Consider the following 20666-nt stretch of genomic DNA (forward strand, 5'->3'; position numbering starts at 1 on the left):
TTGCCGCTTCACGTCTAGAAATGTGCAGGTTAGGTGGGGCTGTGGGGATAGGATAGGGGAAGAGGGCTTGGGTAGGGAGCTCTTTCAGAGAGTCAGTGCAGACTCAATGGGCCGAATGGTGTCATTCTGCACTATAGGAATTCTGTGAAAAGCCTTTTGGATGCTCATATGGGCAACTGCACCATCCTGATCCACACCCTGTGATAACCTCATCAAAACACATTCCGACTGTGGCAGCAGGAGGGAATGTGTGATGGGAATCTCTGATAATCTGCTCTTGTCGTCAGGTTGAATATTCTACCTGATCATTTAAAATGGCTCCACCATTCAGGTGTGGTCAAGTGAAATATTCTAGATTCCTATGTTGTATGGTCGGGGGGGGGGGGGGGGGGGGGGGGTGGCGGTGGGGGGGGGGGGGAGTTTTGGAGCAAGATCTGTGCCCTGTTTGAAATCTTTGGAGAAATGGGTAAGCAGGTGTGAAGACGGGGTCATCGATGAACCATTTCAATCGTTGGGGACAGTTTGCACTGTGTTAATGATGGAAGGCAGACTAACGTTCCTGCAAATGATCTGTAAACGGGTATTCATTACTGTCTGTCTGTCTCCTTCAGGCACAATCCAGGCTACTCGAGCATTAATGATCCTTGGCATCCTGCTGGGAACTCTGGCATCTGTTGTCGCTTCAGTGGGAATGAAATGCACAACATGTTTCGGGGATGATGAAGTGAAGAAGGGCAAAGTGGCCACGATAGGAGGAGTGATCTTTATCATCTCAGGTACAGACAAGGAGGAGAGGCTTTGCTTCTCTTTGCACATCCAGATTCACAAGAATAGAACTGTTTCACTGGGAAATGGGAGGGAACACATTTTGCTTCTATTGATCATTGAGCCTATCTTTCCTTAAAGCAAAACATTTGAGCGCTACAGCCTACTATTAACGTTTCAGAAAGCAACCAACTCCAGACACAATGCCAATATCTCATTTAATACACAGTTTGAGAGACGTGGGAAGTGACACCAGCTACTGGGATGTTTGAGTTTTTTAACTCCGAGTGAAAAAGCCAAACGGAGTAAGTGAATAGAACCACATCAAAATGTAACAGCTGTGTAGGTACTTCCACATCGGGAGAAAGAACATTGGGTATACTAAGTGACTTGTAGTTAGCTCGATAGGGGAAGGACATGAGAGGGAGAGTGATTATGGCCTCCATACACCGACACGGTGGCACAGTGGTTAGCACAGCCGCCTCACAGCATCAGAGACCCGGGTTCGATTCCAGCTTGGGTCACTGTCTGTGTGGAGTCTGCACGTTCTCCCCGTGTGTGCGTGGGTTTCCTCCGGGTGCTCCGGTTTCCTCTCACAGTCCAAAGACGTGCGGGCCAGGCGGAGTTGGTGGGAGAAGGAATGGGCCTGGGGAGAATGCTCTCTCGGAGGGTCGGTGTAAACCCGATGGTCTGAATGGCCTCCTGCTGTACTGTAGGAATTCTATGGAATTATAAGGTTCTTCCATGTAACTAACTAAAGACAGATACCTGTCAATGCTGAAAGATGCCCCAAATCGGAGGTTAAGCCTGAGGGGGTTAGAGTGAATTTATCAGTACTCTCACTGGATTCTAGTCAGCACGAGAGGAATGTCCAAGCCACGGAAACAGTGGACATAAGGCTAATATCAGAGGGATTAAATGATAGGGGCTGTTTAGCACAGGGCTAAATTGCTGTCTTTGAAAGCAGACGAAGCAGGCCAGCAACACGGTTCGATTCCCGTAACAGCCTCCCCAAACAGGCGCCGGAATGTGGCGACTAGGGGCTTTTCACAGTAACTTCATTTGAAGCCGACTTGTGACAATAAGCGATTTTCATTTCATTTTTCATTTTTTTCCATTTCACTTGCCTGAATAGTTTGAGATTTTCAGTTCTGAAAGAGAGCGGATGGAGGTGGAACCTTTATAGAATATAGAATTATAAATTATTGGATGGAGAAAGGGTAAGTGGTTGAACTTATTCATTCATCAGATGTGGGCATCGCAGGGCAAACAACATGTATTACCCATCCCTAATTTCCCTTCATGCGATGGTGGTGACCATCCTTTAAAACAGAGATGAGGAGGAATTTCTTCAGCCAGCAGTTGGTGGATCTGTGGAACACTTTGGCGCAGAAGGCTGTGGAGGCCAAATCACTGAGTGTCTTTAAGACCGAGAAACATAGAAAATAGGTGCAGGAGGAAGCTATTGGGCCCTTCGGGTCTGCACCACCATTCAATATCATGGCTGATCATGCAAATTCAGTATCCTACTCCTGCTTTCTCTCCATACCCCTTGATCCCCTTAGTAACAAGGGTCATGCCCAACTCCCTCGTGAATATTTCCAACACTCTCCCCAGGACCTTTCTGTGGCAGAGAATTCCACAAGTTCACAACTCTCTGAGGGAAGACTGTCTTCCTCATCTCAGTCCTGAATGGCTGACCCCTTATTCTTGGGATGTGACCCCTAGTTCTGGACGTCCCCAATGTCGGGAACATTCTTTCCACATCCAGCCTGTCCAGTCCCATCAGGATTTTATATGTTTCTATGAGATCCCCTCTCATTCTTCTAAACTCCAGTAAGTTTAAGCCTTTGAGGTCCTACTTTTTAGTTTAACTCCGAACTCCCGAAATCAAGCTTGTAGGACCTCATCCCGTTTTTACCGTTTGTGCCTATATGCACCACAACAGCTGGCAGTTCACCTCCATCTCCAGAATGTCCCACAGCCGCTCCGAGACATCCTTGACCCTTGCATCAGGGAGGCAATATACCATCCCGAAGTCTAGTTTGCGTCTGCAGAAACGCCTGTCTATTCCCCTTACAATTGAGTCCCCTATCACTATAGCTCTGCCATGCTTTATCCTGCCCTCCTGCGCAGCAGAGCCAGCCACGGTGCCATGAACCTGGCTGCTTCTGCCTTCCATTGGTGAGCCATCTCCCCCAACAGTATCCCAAACAGTATATCTGTTTTGGAGGGAGGTGACCACAGGGGACTCCTGCACTGCTTTCCTGCTCATACTGTGCCTGGTGGTCACCTATGCTAAATTGCCCTTAGTGTCCACAAATGGTTAGGCAGAGTTACAGGAATAGGGTGGAGGTGTGGGGATGGGGTGGTGGTGTGGGCTTAGGTGGGGTGCTCTTTCCATGGACCGGTGCAGACTCGATGGGCCAAATGGCCTCCTTCTGCACTGTAAATTCTATGATTCTCTATTTCCTCAGTAATTATTATCTGGGGTATGACTAACTTACTGAACGTGCTATCCACTATTTCCTCAGCATCACGGATGCTCCAAAGTGAGTCCATCCACGGCTCCAGAGCCGTCAAGCGGTCTGACAGGAGCTGCAGTTGGACACACTTCCTGGACGTGAAGGAGCCAGGGACACCGGTAGAGTCCCTGAATTCCCACATCGCACAGGAGGAGCATGACACTGGTCTTGGATCTCCTGCCATGACTTAACCCTTAAGTTAACTTCCATACAACACCAAGAGAAAATATCAAGAGGGTCAGCACAGTGGTTGGGTCCCAGGTTCGATTACCCGCTGGGTCACTGTCTGTGTGGAGTCTGCATGTTCCCTCGTGTCTGCGTGGGTTTCCTCCGGGTGCTCCGGTTTCCTCCCACAGTCCAAAGACGTGCAGGTTAGGTGGATTGGCCATGCTAAATTGCCTTCAGTGCCCAAAAAAGTTAGGAGGGGTTATTGGGTTATGAGGATAGGGTGGAAGTGAGGGCTTAAGTGGGTCGGTGCAGATTCGTTGGGCCGAATGTTCTATATTCTATGGACTGACCAGTCGCCATCCAATCACTTACATGCTGGCCGTGATATCCTTCTTTATCCTTCCTTGTACCCCTCGCAGTCCCTCGTTCTTTTGGTTAGAGGAGGAGGAAAGAGGGAGGGAAATACTAATGTAGTGTTTCGGGCTTAAACGCTCCTTTACTCGTTCTTCAGCTACCCACAGTACAGTCAAAGTGACTGAGTTGACTTATCCCAGAATCCTCTTCTGCCATCTCTGCTGGATAGATAGGTTCTTGATTAATAAGGGGATCAGGGGTTATGGGGAGAAGGCAGGAGAATGGGGATGAGAAAAATATCAGCCATGATTGAATGGCGGAGCAGTCTCGATGGGCCGAATGGTCTAATTCTGCTCCTATGGAATATCTGGATTTCCAGATAAGGTTATGGTCAAATTTCAGTCGAGGTGAATCTTTGCCAGTGAAAACTAATTAGTTCCCCTTGCGTTGCCTGGATTGCCTGGATTGATCGATTGTTAGGCAGGGTTCTGTTTCTGTAGGTTACACCCTGTAAGGACTCCATCCCTTTCTCTCGGCTCCTTCGCCTCCGTCGCATTTGTTCCGATGATGCCACTTTCCAAAATGGTGCTTCGAAAATGAGTTCCTTCTTCCTCGACCGTGGTTTCCCCCCTACAGTTGTGGACAGGGCCCTTAACAGTGTGCGGTCTATCTCCAGTGCCACTACCCTCGCTCCCTCCCAGAACAAGGATAGAGTCTCCCTCGTCCTCACATTTCATCCCACCAGCCTCCGTACGCAAAGCATAATCCTCCACCATTTTTGTCCTAAAAAGTAAGGTTAAGGCAGGGGGGGTTGTTGGGTTACGGGTATAGGGTGGATACGTGGGTTTGAGTAGGGTGATCATGGCTCGGCACAACATGGAGAGCCGAAGGGCCTGTTCTGTGCTGTACTGTTCTATTCTATTCTATTTTCGCCAACTCCAGCATGATGCCACCACCAAACACATCTTTCCATAACTCCCTCTGTCAGCATTCCACAGAGACCGTTCCCTCCGAGACAATTTAGTCCACTCCTCCACCATACCCAGTACCTCTCCCATCACCCATACATCCCAGGCCCAAAACACTCATTCCAGGTTAAGCAGCGTTTCACTTGCATCTCTTCCAATTTGGTCTACTGCATTCGCTGCTCCCAATGTGGCCTCCTCTATATCGGAGAGACCAAACGCAGACTGGGTGATCGCTTTGCTGAGCATCTTCGGACTGTGCGCATTCAGGACCCTGACCTCCCTGTTGCTAGCCATTTTAACACAAGACCCTGCTCCCATGCCCACATGTCTGTCCTTGGCCTGCTGCAATGTTCCAGAGAAGCTCAACGCAAACTGGAGGAACAACATCCCATCTTCCGGTTAGGCACGCTACAGCCTTCCGGCCTGAACATCGAATTCAACAACTTCAGATGATCAGCTCCACCCTATCTAGACCCATTTGTTTTCATCCCATTTCATTTCAATTGTCTTTTACCATTTCTTTCTTTCTTGTATTTCTCAATACATATTTACCTCCCCCCCCCCCCCCCATCTTATCCACCTTTCCTGCCCCTTTCTCCTCTTTGCTTCCCTCTTCCCCTCCCCCCACATCTCCATCTGTCACAGTTTAGCCTCTGATGTTAGTGTCTCTGCTGTTTGGCCTCTCACACCTTTTGTTCTCTCTGTGGACTGCCATTAACACTCTTTCCCCTTGGTTTCTGTGGCCATTAGCACCCCCATTTCCCTGGGTTTCTGTGTCTATGACTCATCTTTTATTCTCACTCCACAGTATAAATATTTCCCACTCTCTCTGTCTGTTAGAACATAGAACATAGAACATAGAACAGTACAGCATAGAACAGGCCCTTCGGCCCTCGATGTTGTGCCGAGCAATGATCACCCTACTCAAACCCACGTATCCACCCTATACCCGTAACCCAACAACCCCCCCTTTTTAACCTTACTTTTTTTAGGACACTAAGGGCAATTTAGCATGGCCAATCCACCTAACCCGCACATCTTTGGACTGTGGGAGGAAACCGGAGCACCCGGAGGAAACCCACGCACACACGGGGAGGACGTGCAGACTCCGCACAGACAGTGACCCAGCCGGGAATCGAACCTGGGACCCTGGAGCTGTGAAGCATTTATGCTAACCACCATGCTACCGTGCTACCCTCAGCTTTGACAAAGAGTCATCGGACTCGAAACGTTAGCTCTTTTCTCTCTCGACAGATGCTGCCAGACCTGCTGAGATTTTCCAGCATTTTCCCTTTTGTTTCAGATTCCAGCATCCGCAGTAATTTGCTATTATCCAGTGTGAAACGGGATGTGGTCCTCCAAGCGGAATTCAGGGAGTTAGGAGTTAAACTGAAAAGTAGGACCTCAAAGGTAGTAATCTCAGGATTGCTACCAGTGCCATGAGCTAGTCAGAGTAGGAATGTCAGGATAGATAGGATGAATGCGTGGCTCAAGAGATGGTGCAAGAGGGACGGATTCAAATTCCTGGGGCATTGGGGCCGGTTCTGGGGAAGATGGGACCAGTACAAACCGGACGGTCTGCACCTGGGCAGGACTGGAACCGATGTCCTAGGGGGGTGTTTGCTAGAGCTGTTGGGGAGGGTTTAAACTAATGTGGCAAGGGGATGGGAACCGATGCAGGAAGTTGGAAGGTAGTAAAACAAGGACAGAAGCAAAAGGAAGGAAGAGGAAAAGTGCAAGGCAGAGAAGACAGAGTCAAAAATCAAAAAGGGCGACAGTACAAGTTACAGTGACTGAGGGGAGCTCAGTGAATAGGCCCAGTAATACTAAAAGGAATAAAACTGGAGATGTTAAGATTCAAAACAGAGGTAAAGAAACCAACATAAGTGTACTTTACCTGAATGCTCGTAGTATTCGGAATAAAGTAAATGAGTTGATGGTACAAATCATCGTAAATGACTATGATTTAGTGGCCATTACTGAAACATGGTTAAAGGATGGTCACGACTGGGAGTTAAATATCCAAGGGTATCAAACTATTCAGAAGGACAGAGTGGATGGTAAGGGAGGTGGTGTTGCTCTGTTATTTAAGGATGACATCCGGGCAATAGTAAGGGATGACATCAGTGCTATGGAGGATAAGGTTGAATCCATTTGGGTGGAAATCAGGAATAGTAAGGCGAAAAAGTCACTGATAGGAGTAGTCTATCGGCCACCAAATAGTAATGTTATGGTGGGGCAGGCAATAAACAAAGAAATAACTGATGCATGTAGAAATGGTACAGCAGTTATCATGGGGGATTTTAATCTACATGTCGATTGGTTTAACCAGGTCGGTCAAGGCAACCTTGAGGAGGAGTTTATAGAATGTATCCGCGATAGTTTCCTAGAACAGTATGTAATGGAACCGACGAGGGAACAAGCGGTCCTAGATCTTGTCCTGTGTAATGAGACAGGATTGATTCATGATCTCATAGTTAGGGATCCTCTCGGAAGGAGCGATCACGTGGAATTTAAATACAGATGGAGGGTGAGAAAGTAAAATGAAATACTAGTGTTTTGTGTTTAAACAAAGGAGATTACAATTGGATGAGAGAAGAACTAGCTAAGGTAGACTGGGAGCAAAGACTTTATGGTGGAACAGTTGAGGAACAGTGGAGCACCATCCAAGCGATTTTTCACAGTGCTCAGCAAAGGTTTATACCAACAAAAGGAAGGACGGTAGAAAGAGGGAAAATCGACCGTGGATATCTAAGGAAATAAGGGAGAGTATCAAATTGAAGGAAAAAGCATATAAAGTGGCAAAGATTGCTGGGAGACTAGAGGACTGGGAAATCTTTAGGGGGCAACAGAAAGCTACTAAAAAAGGTGTAAAGAAGATTAAGATAGAGTATGAGAGTAAACTTGCTCAGAATATAAAAACAGACAGTAAAAGTTTTTACAAATATATAAAACAAAAATGAGTGGCTAAGGTAAATATTGGTCGGTTAGAGGATGAGAAGGGAGTTTTAATAATGGGAGATGAGGAAATGGCTGAGGAACTGAACAGGTTTTTTGGGTCGGTCTTCACAGTGGAAGACACAAATAAAATGCCAGCGACTGATAGAAATGAGGCTATGGCAGGTGAGGACCTTGAGAGGATTGTTATCACTAAGGAGGTAGTGGTGGGCAAGCTAATGGGGCTAAAGATAGACAAGTCTCCTGGCCCTGATGGAATGCATCCCAGAGTGCTAAAAGAAATGGCTAGGTAAATTGCAGATGCACTAATGATGATTTACCAAAATTCACTAGACTCTGGGGTGGTCCCGGTGGATTGGAAATTAGCAAACGTGACACCACTGTTTAAAAAAGCAGGTAGGCAGAGAGCAGGAAATTATAGGCCAGTGAGCTTAACTTCGGTAGTAGGGAAGATGCTGGAATCTATCATCAAGGAAGAAATAGCAAGGCATCTGGATAGAAATTATCCCATTGGGCAGACGCAGCATGGGTTCATAAAGGGCAGGTCATGTCTAACTAATTTAGTGGAATTTTTTGAGGACATTACCAGTGCAGTAGATAACGGGGAGCCAATGGATGTGGTATATCTGGATTTCCAGAAAGCCTTTGACAAGGTGCCACACAAAAGGTTGCTGCATTAGATAAAGATGCATGGCATTAAGGGTAAAGTAGTAGCATGGATAGAGGATTGGTTAATTAATAGAAAGCAAAGAGTTGGGATAAATGGGTGTTTCTCTGGTTGGCAATCAGTAGCTAGTGGTGTCCTTCAGGGATCCGTGTTGGGCCTGCAATTGTTCACAATTTACATAGATGATTTGGAGTTGGGGACCAAGGGCAATGTGTCCAAGTTTGCAGATGTCACTAAGATGAGTGGTAAAGCGAAAAGTGCAGAGGATACTGGAAGTCTGCAGAGGGATTTGGATAGGTTAAGTGAATGGGCTAGGGTCTGGCAGATGGAATACAATGTTGACAAATGTGAGGTTATCCATTTTGGCAGGAATAACAGCAAACGGGATTTTATTTAAACAATAAAATATTAAAGCATGTCGCAAACTTTGCAGAGAGACCTGGGTGTGCTAGTGTATGAGTCACAGAAAGTTGGTTTACAGGTGCAACAGGTGATTAAAAAGGCAAATGGAATTTTGTCCTTCATTGCTCAAGGGATGGAGTTTAAGACTAGGGAGGTTATGTTGCAATTGTATAAGGTGTTAGTGAGGCCACACCTGGAGTATTGTGTTCAGTTTTGGTCTCCTTACTTGAGAAAGGACGTACTGGCACTGGAGGGTGTGCAGAGGAGATTCACTAGGTTAATCCCAGAGCTGAAGGGGTTGGATTATGATGATAGGTTGAGTAGACTTGGACTGTACTCATTAGAATTTAGAAGGATGAGGGGGGATCTTATAGAAACATTTAAAATTATGAAGGGAATAGATAGGATAGATGCGGGCAGGTTGTTTCCACTGGCGGGTGACAGCAGAACTAGCGGACATAGCCTCAAAATAAGGGGAAGTAGATTTAGGACTGAGTTTAGGAGGAACTTCTTCACCCAAAGGGTTGTGAATCTATGGAATTCCTTGCCCAGTGAAGCAGTTGAGGCTCCTTCATTAAATGTTTTTAAGGTAAAGATAGATAGGTTTTTGAAGAATAAAGGGATTAAGGGTTATGGTGTTCAGGCCGGAAAGTGGAGCTGAGTCCACAAAAGATCAGCCCTGATCTCATTGAATGGCGGAGCAGGCTCGAGGGGCCAGATGGCCTACTCCTACTCCTAGTTCTTATGTTCTTATGTAAATTCACAAGTGGCTTCACGTTGTGAATGTCTATTCAAGGGGAAGCTTTCTATCCATGGTTATTTACATTTTTAAAACTTCCTGGAGGAATCTTTCGCCATCCATACATTCTTTGTCTGTTTGGAAATCAGGAAAGGTCACGTGGACCTCAGTGGAATCTTGGGCGTCATTTCAACTATTTTTTAAGTTTTGTTTCAAATAATTCACATTAAGATACCAAATGGGAACCCCAATTTTTTAATAATTTGTAAACCTGTGAGGAAAGAATACTTCACCCCAGGTCTGATGCCTCTGACCAATAGGTATCTTTATGTTAAAACAAACTTTAATTTAAACACAGAATTAACCACATTAACATCAAAGAAAATAACTTCACAATTAATAATTAATTAGTTCTTAAACACAACTATCAGTTAAAGAGTTCTTAAGCCCAAGGAAAAACTTTAATTTATTATCTATTCCTGCTGCTAACTCCAAGTAAGCAACTCAATACTGTCAAATGCAACTTACCAAAGTTAACAAAACAGAGGTATTTGCTCAGCTGCGTAGAGACTTTGTAGAGAGTTCATTTCAAGAGCAGGAAAACTGCTGTTCAACTTAAAATCGTTCTGTTTTTTCAGACACAAATCCCAAGGCAAACTGCAAAACTACAGTAAGACCTGGCTCTTCCCAATAATTAATCATCTGTATCTCACCAAGATGTCACATGACCTGCTTAGCTAGTATAAATGACACCTCTCATAAATTATCTACGCTCCAGTGAATCTTTAGCAATCATAACCATGTCCCATTAACGCTTTACTGTGACCAATAAGTAGTTGGAATTAACCATGACCACCTTTTACGACTCCTTAACTACAGCTTTAACAGACAGACAGTCTGGATACTTTAACATAGGTTCTCTAATAATATTGCTGCAACAAGTATAAACCTTAACCCAGGCTTTGAACAACATTAGTGCCACAAATAGAAAATAACAATTTTAAATCCATCACTCTGAAATCTGCATCTTGGGAGATAGGAATGTGTATCATACCGGGCATGGAAACCTGGGCACACATTCTTTTAACAGGAGCTGAGTGAGTGCTGATGTTCCTTCCTGATCTCTCCCTCTCAAGGTCTCGCTGTATTAGTTGCAACAGCCTGGTATGGAAACAATATTGCCCAGGAGTTCTACAATCCCTTTACACCAACCAACAGCAGGTAAGCTGTGCATCTGGAAGCTAATGAACAAAGGGAAAGCTCCCGATTATATACCCACAAACACAGCTTCAGGATAAGTAGAACAAATTACGGCATTTTGAACGGTGGTCACGGTGATGTGAAGAAACACGGCAGCCAATCGGAACCCAGCATTCTTACCGGATTTGTTTTTTGGTGGGGGTGTTGTTGCAACTCCCCGGCTCAGTCAAAGATTTAAGAGCTTTGGGGCAGCATAGTGGTTAGCACAGTTGCCTCACAGCTCCAGGGACCCGGTTTCAATTCCAGCCTCTGGTGAGTCTGTGCACTGTTTGCATGTTCTCCCCGTGTCTGCGTGGCTTTCCTCCAGGTGCTCCGGTTTCCTCCCACAGTCTAAAGATGTGCAGGATAGGTGGATTGTCCAGGGATAGACAGGATAGGTTATGGGGTTGTGGGGATAGAGTGGTGTGGGCATAGGTAGAGTACACATTCAAAGGGTCGATGCAGACTCGATGGGCCAAATGGCCTCCTGCACTGTAGGCATTCTCTGATTCTATATTCGCCAGAGTGGGCAGACCTTAGTTTAACACCTCACCCAAAAGACCAGCAACCCCCACACTGGCACACCCTCAGTACTGACCCTCTGACAGTGCGGCACTCCCTCAGTACTGACCCTCTGACAGTGCGGCACTCCCTCAGTACTGACCCTCTGACAGTGCAGCACTCCCTCAGTACTGACCCTCTGACAGTGCGGCACTCCCTCAGTACTGACCCTCTGACAGTGCAGCGCTCCCTCAGTACTGACCCTCTGACAGTGCGGCACTCCCTCAGTACTGACTCTCTGACAGTGCGGCACTCCCTCAGTACTGACCCTCTGACAGTGCAGCGCTCCCTCAGTACTGACCCTCTGACAGTGCGGCACTCCCTCAGTACTGACCCTCTGACAGTGCGGCACTCCCTCAGTACTGACCCTCTGACAGTGCGGCACTCCCTCAGTACTGACCCTCTGACAGTGCGGCACTCTCTCAGTACTGACCCTCTGACAGTGCAGCACTCCCTCAGTACTGACCCTCTGACAGTGCGGCACTCCCTCAGTACTGACCCTCTGACAGTGCGGCACTCCCTCAGTACTGACCCTCTGACAGTGCGGCACTCTCTCAGTACTGACCCTCTGACAGTGCGGCGCTCCCTCAGTACTGACCCTCTGACAGTGCGGCACTCCCTCAGTACTGACCCACTAACAGTGCGGCACTCCCTCAGTACTGCCCCTCTGACAGTGTGGCACTCCCTCAGTAATGGTCCTCTGACAGTGCGGCACTCCCTCAGTAATGGCCCTCTGACAGTGCGGCGCTCCCTCAGTACTGACTCTCTGACAGTGCGGCTCCCTCAGTACTGACCCTCTGACAGCGCGGCACTCCCTCAGTACTGACCCTCTGACAGTGCAGCACTCCCTCAGTACTGACCCTCTGACAGTGCAGCACTCCCTCAGTACTGACCCTCTGACAGTGCGGCACTCCCTCAGTACTGACTCTCTGACAGTGCGGCACTCCCTCAGTACTGACCCTCTGACAGTGCAGCTCCCTCAGTACTGCCTCTCTGACAGTGCGGCACTCCCTCAGTACTGACCCTCTGACAGTGCAGCACTCCCTCAGTACTGCCTCTCTGACAGTGCAGCTCTCCCTCAGTACTGACCCTCTGACAGCGCGGCACTCCCTCAGTACTGACCCTCTGACAGTGCAGCACTCCCTCAGTACTGACCCTCTGACAGTGCGGCACTCCCTCAGTACTGACTCTCTGACAGTGCGGCACTCCCTCAGTACTGACCCTCTGACAGTGCGGCTCCCTCAGTACTGACCCTCTGACAGTGCAGCACTCCCTCAGTACTGACCCTCTGACAGTGCAGCACTCCCTCAGTACTGACCCTCTGACAGTGCGGCACTCTCTCAGTACTGACCCTCTGACAGTGCGGCACCCCCTCAGTACTGACCCTCTGACAGTGCGGCACTCCCTCAGTACTGACCCTCTGACAGTGCAGCACTCTCTCAGTACTGACCCTCTGACAGTGCAGCACTCCCTCAGTACTGACCCTCTGACAGTGCGGCACTCCCTCAGTACTGACCCTCTGACAGTGCAGCACTCCCTCAGTACTGACCCTCTGACAGCGCGGCACTCCCTCAGTACTGACCCTCTGACAGTGCAGCACTCCCTCAGTACTGACCCTCTGACAGTGCAGCACTCTCTCAGTACTGACCCTCTGACAGTGCAGCACTCCCTCAGTACTGACCCTCTGACAGTGCGGCACTCCCTCAGTACTGACCCTCTGACAGTGCAGCACTCCCTCAGTACTGACCCTCTGACAGCGCGGCACTCCCTTAGTACTGACCCTCTGACAGTGCAGCACTCCCTCAGTACTGACCCTCTGACAGTGCAGCACTCCCTCAGTACTGACCCTCTGACAGTGCAGCACTCCCTCAGTACTGACCCTCTGACAGTGCAGCACTCCCTCAGTGCTGACCCTCTGACAGTGCGGCACTCCCTCAGTACTGACCCTCTGACAGGGCAGCACTCCCTCAGTACTGACCCTCTGACAGTACAGCACTCCCTCAGTACTGACCCTCTGACAGTGTAGCACTCCCTCAGTACTGACCCTCTGACAGGGCAGCACTCCCTCAGTACTGACCCTCTGACAGTGCAGCACTCCCTCAGTACTGACTCTCTGACAGTGCGGCACTCCCTCAGTACTGACCCTCTGACAGTGCAGCACTCCCTCAGTACTGACCCTCTGACAGTGCAACACTCCCTCAGTACTGACCCTCTGACAGTGCAGCACTCCCTCAGTACTGACCCTCTGACAGTGCGGCACTCCCTCAGTACTGACCCTCTGACAGTGTGGCACTCCCTCAGTACTGACCCTCTGACAGTGCGGCACTCCCTCAGTACTGACCTTCTGACAGTGCGGCACTCCCTCAGTACTGACCCTCTGACAGTGCAGCACTCCCTCAGTACTGACCCTCTGACAATGCAGCACTCCCTCAGTACTGACCCTCTGACAGTGCAGCACTCCCGCCGTACTGACCCTCTGACAGTGCAGCACTCCCTCAGTACTGACCCTCTGACAGTGCGGCACTCCCTGAGTACTGACCCTCTGACAGTGCAGCACTCCCTCAGTACTGACCCTCTGACAGTGCGGCACTCCCTCAGTACTGACCCTCTGACAGTGCAGCACTCCCTCAGTACTGACCCTCTGACAGTGCAGCACTCCCTCAGTACTGACCCTCTGACAGTGCGGCTCCCTCAGTACTGACTCTCTGACAGTGCGGCTCCCTCAGTACTGACCCTCTGACAGCGCGGCACTCCCTCAGTACTGACCCTCTGACAGTGCGGCCCTCCCTCAGTACTGACCCTCTGACAGTGCAGCACTCCCTCAGTACTGCCTCTCTGACAGTGCGGCACTCCCTCAGTACTGACCCTCTGACAGTGCGGCCCTCCCTCAGTACTGACCCACTAACAGTGCGGCACTCCCTCAGTACTGCCCCTCTGACAGTGTGGCACTCCCTCAGTAATGGTCCTCTGACAGTGCGGCACTCCCTCAGTAATGGCCCTCTGACAGTGCGGCGCTCCCTCAGTACTGACTCTCTGACAGTGCGGCTCCCTCAGTACTGACCCTCTGACAGCGCGGCACTCCCTCAGTACTGACCCTCTGACAGTGCAGCACTCCCTCAGTACTGACCCTCTGACAGTGCAGCACTCCCTCAGTACTGACCCTCTGACAGTGCGGCACTCCCTCAGTACTGACTCTCTGACAGTGCGGCACTCCCTCAGTACTGACCCTCTGACAGTGCAGCTCCCTCAGTACTGCCTCTCTGACAGTGCGGCACTCCCTCAGTACTGACCCTCTGACAGTGCAGCACTCCCTCAGTACTGCCTCTCTGACAGTGCAGCTCTCCCTCAGTACTGACCCTCTGACAGCGCGGCACTCCCTCAGTACTGACCCTCTGACAGTGCAGCACTCCCTCAGTACTGACCCTCTGACAGTGCGGCACTCCCTCAGTACTGACTCTCTGACAGTGCGGCACTCCCTCAGTACTGACCCTCTGACAGTGCGGCTCCCTCAGTACTGACCCTCTGACAGTGCAGCACTCCCTCAGTACTGACCCTCTGACAGTGCAGCACTCCCTCAGTACTGACCCTCTGACAGTGCGGCACTCTCTCAGTACTGACCCTCTGACAGTGCGGCACCCCCTCAGTACTGACCCTCTGACAGTGCGGCACTCCCTCAGTACTGACCCTCTGACAGTGCAGCACTCTCTCAGTACTGACCCTCTGACAGTGCAGCACTCCCTCAGTACTGACCCTCTGACAGTGCGGCACTCCCTCAGTACTGACCCTCTGACAGTGCAGCACTCCCTCAGTACTGACCCTCTGACAGCGCGGCACTCCCTCAGTACTGACCCTCTGACAGTGCAGCACTCCCTCAGTACTGACCCTCTGACAGTGCAGCACTCTCTCAGTACTGACCCTCTGACAGTGCAGCACTCCCTCAGTACTGACCCTCTGACAGTGCGGCACTCCCTCAGTACTGACCCTCTGACAGTGCAGCACTCCCTCAGTACTGACCCTCTGACAGCGCGGCACTCCCTTAGTACTGACCCTCTGACAGTGCAGCACTCCCTCAGTACTGACCCTCTGACAGTGCAGCACTCCCTCAGTACTGACCCTCTGACAGTGCAGCACTCCCTCAGTACTGACCCTCTGACAGTGCAGCACTCCCTCAGTGCTGACCCTCTGACAGTGCGGCACTCCCTCAGTACTGACCCTCTGACAGGGCAGCACTCCCTCAGTACTGACCCTCTGACAGTACAGCACTCCCTCAGTACTGACCCTCTGACAGTGTAGCACTCCCTCAGTACTGACCCTCTGACAGGGCAGCACTCCCTCAGTACTGACCCTCTGACAGTGCAGCACTCCCTCAGTACTGACTCTCTGACAGTGCGGCACTCCCTCAGTACTGACCCTCTGACAGTGCAGCACTCCCTCAGTACTGACCCTCTGACAGTGCAACACTCCCTCAGTACTGACCCTCTGACAGTGCAGCACTCCCTCAGTACTGACCCTCTGACAGTGCGGCACTCCCTCAGTACTGACCCTCTGACAGTGTGGCACTCCCTCAGTACTGACCCTCTGACAGTGCGGCACTCCCTCAGTACTGACCTTCTGACAGTGCGGCACTCCCTCAGTACTGACCCTCTGACAGTGCAGCACTCCCTCAGTACTGACCCTCTGACAATGCAGCACTCCCTCAGTACTGACCCTCTGACAGTGCAGCACTCCCGCCGTACTGACCCTCTGACAGTGCAGCACTCCCTCAGTACTGACCCTCTGACAGTGCGGCACTCCCTCAGTACTGACCCTCTGACAGTGCAGCACTCCCTCAGTACTGACCCTCTGACAGTGCGGCACTCCCTCAGTACTGACCCTCTGACAGTGCAGCACTCCCTCAGTACTGACCCTCTGACAGTGCAGCACTCCCTCAGTACTGACCCTCTGACAGTGCGGCTCCCTCAGTACTGACTCTCTGACAGTGCGGCTCCCTCAGTACTGACCCTCTGACAGCGCGGCACTCCCTCAGTACTGACCCTCTGACAGTGCGGCCCTCCCTCAGTACTGACCCTCTGACAGTGCAGCACTCCCTCAGTACTGCCTCTCTGACAGTGCGGCACTCCCTCAGTACTGACCCTCTGACAGTGCGGCCCTCCCTCAGTACTGACCCTCTCACAGTGCAGCACTCCCTCAGTACTGCCTCTCTGACAGTGCGGCACTCCCTCAGTACTGACCCTCTGACAGTGCAGCACTCCCTCAGTACTGCCTCTCTGACAGTGCAGCACTCCCTCAGTACTGACCCTCTGACAGTGCGGCACTCCCTCAGTACTGACCCTCTGACAGTGCGGCACTCCCTCAGTACTGACCCTCTGACAGTGCAGCACTCCCTCAGTACTGACCCTCTGACAGTGCAGCACTCCCTCAGTACTGACCCTCTGACAGTGCGGCACTCCCTCAGTACTGACTCTCTGACAGTGCGGCACTCCCTCAGTACTGACCCTCTGACAGTGCGGCTCCCTCAGTACTGCCTCTCTGACAGTGCGGCACTCCCTCAGTACTGACTCTCTGACAGTGCAGCACTCCCTCAGTACTGCCTCTCTGACAGTGCAGCTCTCCCTCAGTACTGACCCTCTGACAGCGCGGCACTCCCTCAGTACTGACCCTCTGACAGTGCAGCACTCCCTCAGTACTGACCCTCTGACAGTGCGGCACTCCCTCAGTACTGACTCTCTGACAGTGCGGCACTCCCTCAGTACTGACCCTCTGACAGTGCGGCTCCCTCAGTACTGACCCTCTGACAGTGCAGCGCTCCCTCAGTACTGACCCTCTGACAGTGCGGCACTCCCTCAGTACTGACCCTCTGACAGTGCGGCACTCCCTCAGTACTGACCCTCTGACAGTGCGGCACTCCCTCAGTACTGACCCTCTGACAGTGCAGCACTCCCTCAGTACTGACCCTCTGACAGTGCAGCACTCCCTCAGTACTGACCCTCTGACAGTGCGGCACTCTCTCAGTACTGACCCTCTGACAGTGCGGCACCCCCTCAGTACTGACCCTTTGACAGTGCGGCACTCCCTCAGTACTGACCCTCTGACAGTGCAGCACTCTCTCAGTACTGACCCTCTGACAGTGCAGCACTCCCTCAGTACTGACCCTCTGACAGTGCGGCACTCCCTCAGTACTGACCCTCTGACAGTGCAGCACTCCCTCAGTACTGACCCTCTGACAGCGCGGCACTCCCTCAGTACTGACCCTCTGACAGTGCAGCACTCCCTCAGTACTGACCCTCTGACAGTGCAGCACTCCCTCAGTACTGACCCTCTGACAGTGCAGCACTCCCTCAGTACTGACCCTCTGACAGTGCAGCACTCCCTCAGTGCTGACCCTCTGACAGTGCGGCACTCCCTCAGTACTGACCCTCTGACAGGGCAGAACTCCCTCAGTACTGACCCTCTGACAGTACAGCACTCCCTCAGTACTGACCCTCTGACAGTGTAGCACTCCCTCAGTACTGACCCTCTGACAGGGCAGCACTCCCTCAGTACTGACCCTCTGACAGTGCAGCACTCCCTCAGTACTGACTCTCTGACAGTGCGGCACTCCCTCAGTACTGACCCTCTGACAGTGCAGCACTCCCTCAGTACTGACCCTCTGACAGTGCAACACTCCCTCAGTACTGACCCTCTGACAGTGCAGCACTCCCTCAGTACTGACCCTCTGACAGTGCAGCACTCCCTCAGTGCTGACCCTCTGACAGTGCAGCACTCCCTCAGTGCTGACCCTCTGACAGTGCGGCACTCCCTCAGTACTGACCCTCTGACAGTGCGGCACTCCCTCAGTACTGACCCTCTGACAGGGCAGCACTCCCTCAGTACTGACCCTCTGACAGTACAGCACTCCCTCAGTACTGACCCTCTGACAGTGCAGCACTCCCTCAGTACTGACCCTCTGACAGTGCAGCACTCCCTCAGTACTGCCTCTCTGACTGTGCGGCACTCCCTCAGTACTGTAGAGGAGTGACAGTCGACATAATGAGCTGAAGCCTCTGAATTGAACGCACAAGTATCTGACCCAGGTTGAGTGTTAGCTGCTGAGTCACAGCTCACTCCCACCTGACTGATTTCATAGTGATTCAGTTGATTGCAGTTAAAATGGATGACTGTAAGAAGTCTTACAACACCAGGTTAAAGTCCAACAGGTTTGTTTCGAATCACTAGATTTCGGAGCACTGCTCCTTCCTCAGGTGAATGAAGAGGTGGGTTCCAGAAACATATATATAGACAAAGGCAAAGATGCAATACGGTACTTTGAATGCGAGTCTTTGCAGGCAATTAAGTCTTTACAGGTCCACACAGAGCACCTGGAGAGAGGGATAATCACAGGTTAAAGAGATGTGAATTACCTCAAACCAGGACAGTTGGTAGGATTTGGCAAGCCCAGGCCAGATGGTGGGTGGTGAATGTAACACCCACCCCCCCCCCAAAGTCAGCAAACTCCGCTCAGGGGTCACTGAGGGTGCCCCAAATCCCCCACCCACCAAGCCTCCCATCCATTGACTCTGTCTATAATTCCCGCTGCCTCAGAAAGGCAGCCAGCATAATTAAGAACCCCACGCACCGTGGACATACTCTCTTCCACCTCCTTCCATCAGGAAAAAGATAGAATAGTTTGAGATCACGTACCAGCCGACTGAAGAACAGCTTCTTCCCTGCTGCCATCAGACTTATGAATGGACCTGCTTCGTATTAAGTTGATGTTTTCTCTACACCTTGCTATAACTGTAACATTATATTCTGCAGTCTCTCCTTCCTTCCCTATGTACAGTATGCATTGTTTGTACAGCATGCAAGAAACAATACTTTTCACTGTATACTAATACATGTGACAATAAATCAAATCAATGCCAGCCCCTGCAGACATGGGCATTAACGCCCCCTAAAGTCAGCAAACTCTGCTCAGGAGTGCCTGAGTGTCCCCCTCAGTTCAGGCCTCACATCCCCCACATTCAGGAACCTCCCATTCACCCCCAAACCTTTGTGTCGCCCCCTGGTTTAGCTCACTTGGCTAAATCGCTGGCTTTTAAAGCAGACCAAGCAGGCCAGTAGCACGGTTTGATTCCCGTACCAGCCTCCCCGGACAGGCGCCGGAATATGGCGACTAGGGGCTTTTCACAGTAACTTCATTGAAGCCTACTCGTAACAATAAGCGATTTTCATTTCATTTCATAATAGCCACCCCCCCCCCCCCCTTCACCTCCCATCCTTCATACCCCTCTTCACCCCTGTTGTGCATTGCACCCCACAGGCCCTGACCCTTGACAGTGCCAATCTGGCACCTGGCATTGTTAGCAAGGCACTCGGGCAAAGCCCATGGATTGGCAGTGCCAATCGAGCAACATGGCAGTGCCCCGGCACCCTGACAGTGCCAATCTGACCGTGCCAACCTTGCACGGCCTGGGTGCCAGGGGAGTGCCAAGGAACTGCCCTGCCCTGTCCCCGACCACTTGGGTGCTCCAACAGCCTTTGAGACCACCAGGAGAGACCATCAACTGGGTGAGGCCTCACCGGTGCGGCCGATGGCTCTCAGGAACTGGGTGAATGTAACCTCAAATAGGCCACGCATATCAAAATGAACCATATTTAAAGAGCATGGTTTTGTGCCTGGTGTGAAGCCAGATTTGGGCTTCCCCGTGAAGCTCCCGATTTGCCCAGATTGGCGCCAGGCACAGCGGGCTGGGAAAATCGTACTTTGAAGCAGGAACTGGGTTTCCGTTTCTTCTCTGGTGATGTTTTGGCAGCAATGCCGGTAACACCCTCTTTCGGAACAATGGGGAAAGCACGTCAGCAACAATTCTGCTTCCTAATCACCGTCCCGTGAGCAAAGAGACAATCAGCTTCCACTGGATACAAATTGTAAGAATGTTCTAGAAAAGCCAGGTTCTCCACGATGGCGTGTTGCAGCACACTCGGAGTACAGGACTACGTGCTGAATAAAGCTTTTGTCTGCCCCAGTCAATGCTCATTGGAGAGAGGCGTTTTGCCACGGGCTCTCCCACCATAGTCCACGGAGCGATTGGGAACTGTGCAGTTCCCTCGGGCAGTGTCTTTGTCATGGAGGTAATATTGTAAACATGACACATACAGTTGGATAGTGAAGCACCTCAGGGTGCCATGTGCTGTATGGAAAGAAATTGACCTGGGTTTTACCTTGGGTAATATCACATTTAAAATGTAATTTTTCAAACTCTTGTGTGTAATGTACATTTTTGGGGGCGTTAGTTCCTGCTACAGTCTTGATTCGGGCATCGCAGTCAGGTAACCAG

General features: G+C 50.7%; 1 protein-coding gene across 1 annotated transcript in view; it reads left to right on the forward strand.

Annotated features, from left to right (window-relative positions):
- Nucleotides 1–254: 254 nt before the first annotated feature.
- The window catches only part of LOC119976783 (claudin-1-like), a 31037-nt gene continuing 10625 nt past the window's right edge, over nucleotides 255–20666 (forward strand). Inside the window, exons 1-3 of the mRNA XM_038817559.1 lie at nucleotides 255–331; nucleotides 612–776; nucleotides 10683–10767. Coding sequence (XP_038673487.1) covers nucleotides 638–776; nucleotides 10683–10767 — 224 coding nt within the window. The 5' untranslated portion in view covers nucleotides 255–331; nucleotides 612–637. The remainder of the gene's footprint in view (nucleotides 332–611; nucleotides 777–10682; nucleotides 10768–20666) is intronic.

Source organism: Scyliorhinus canicula, chromosome 13 (genome assembly GCF_902713615.1).
Source record: "Scyliorhinus canicula chromosome 13, sScyCan1.1, whole genome shotgun sequence".
Classification (NCBI taxonomy): domain Eukaryota; kingdom Metazoa; phylum Chordata; class Chondrichthyes; order Carcharhiniformes; family Scyliorhinidae; genus Scyliorhinus; species Scyliorhinus canicula.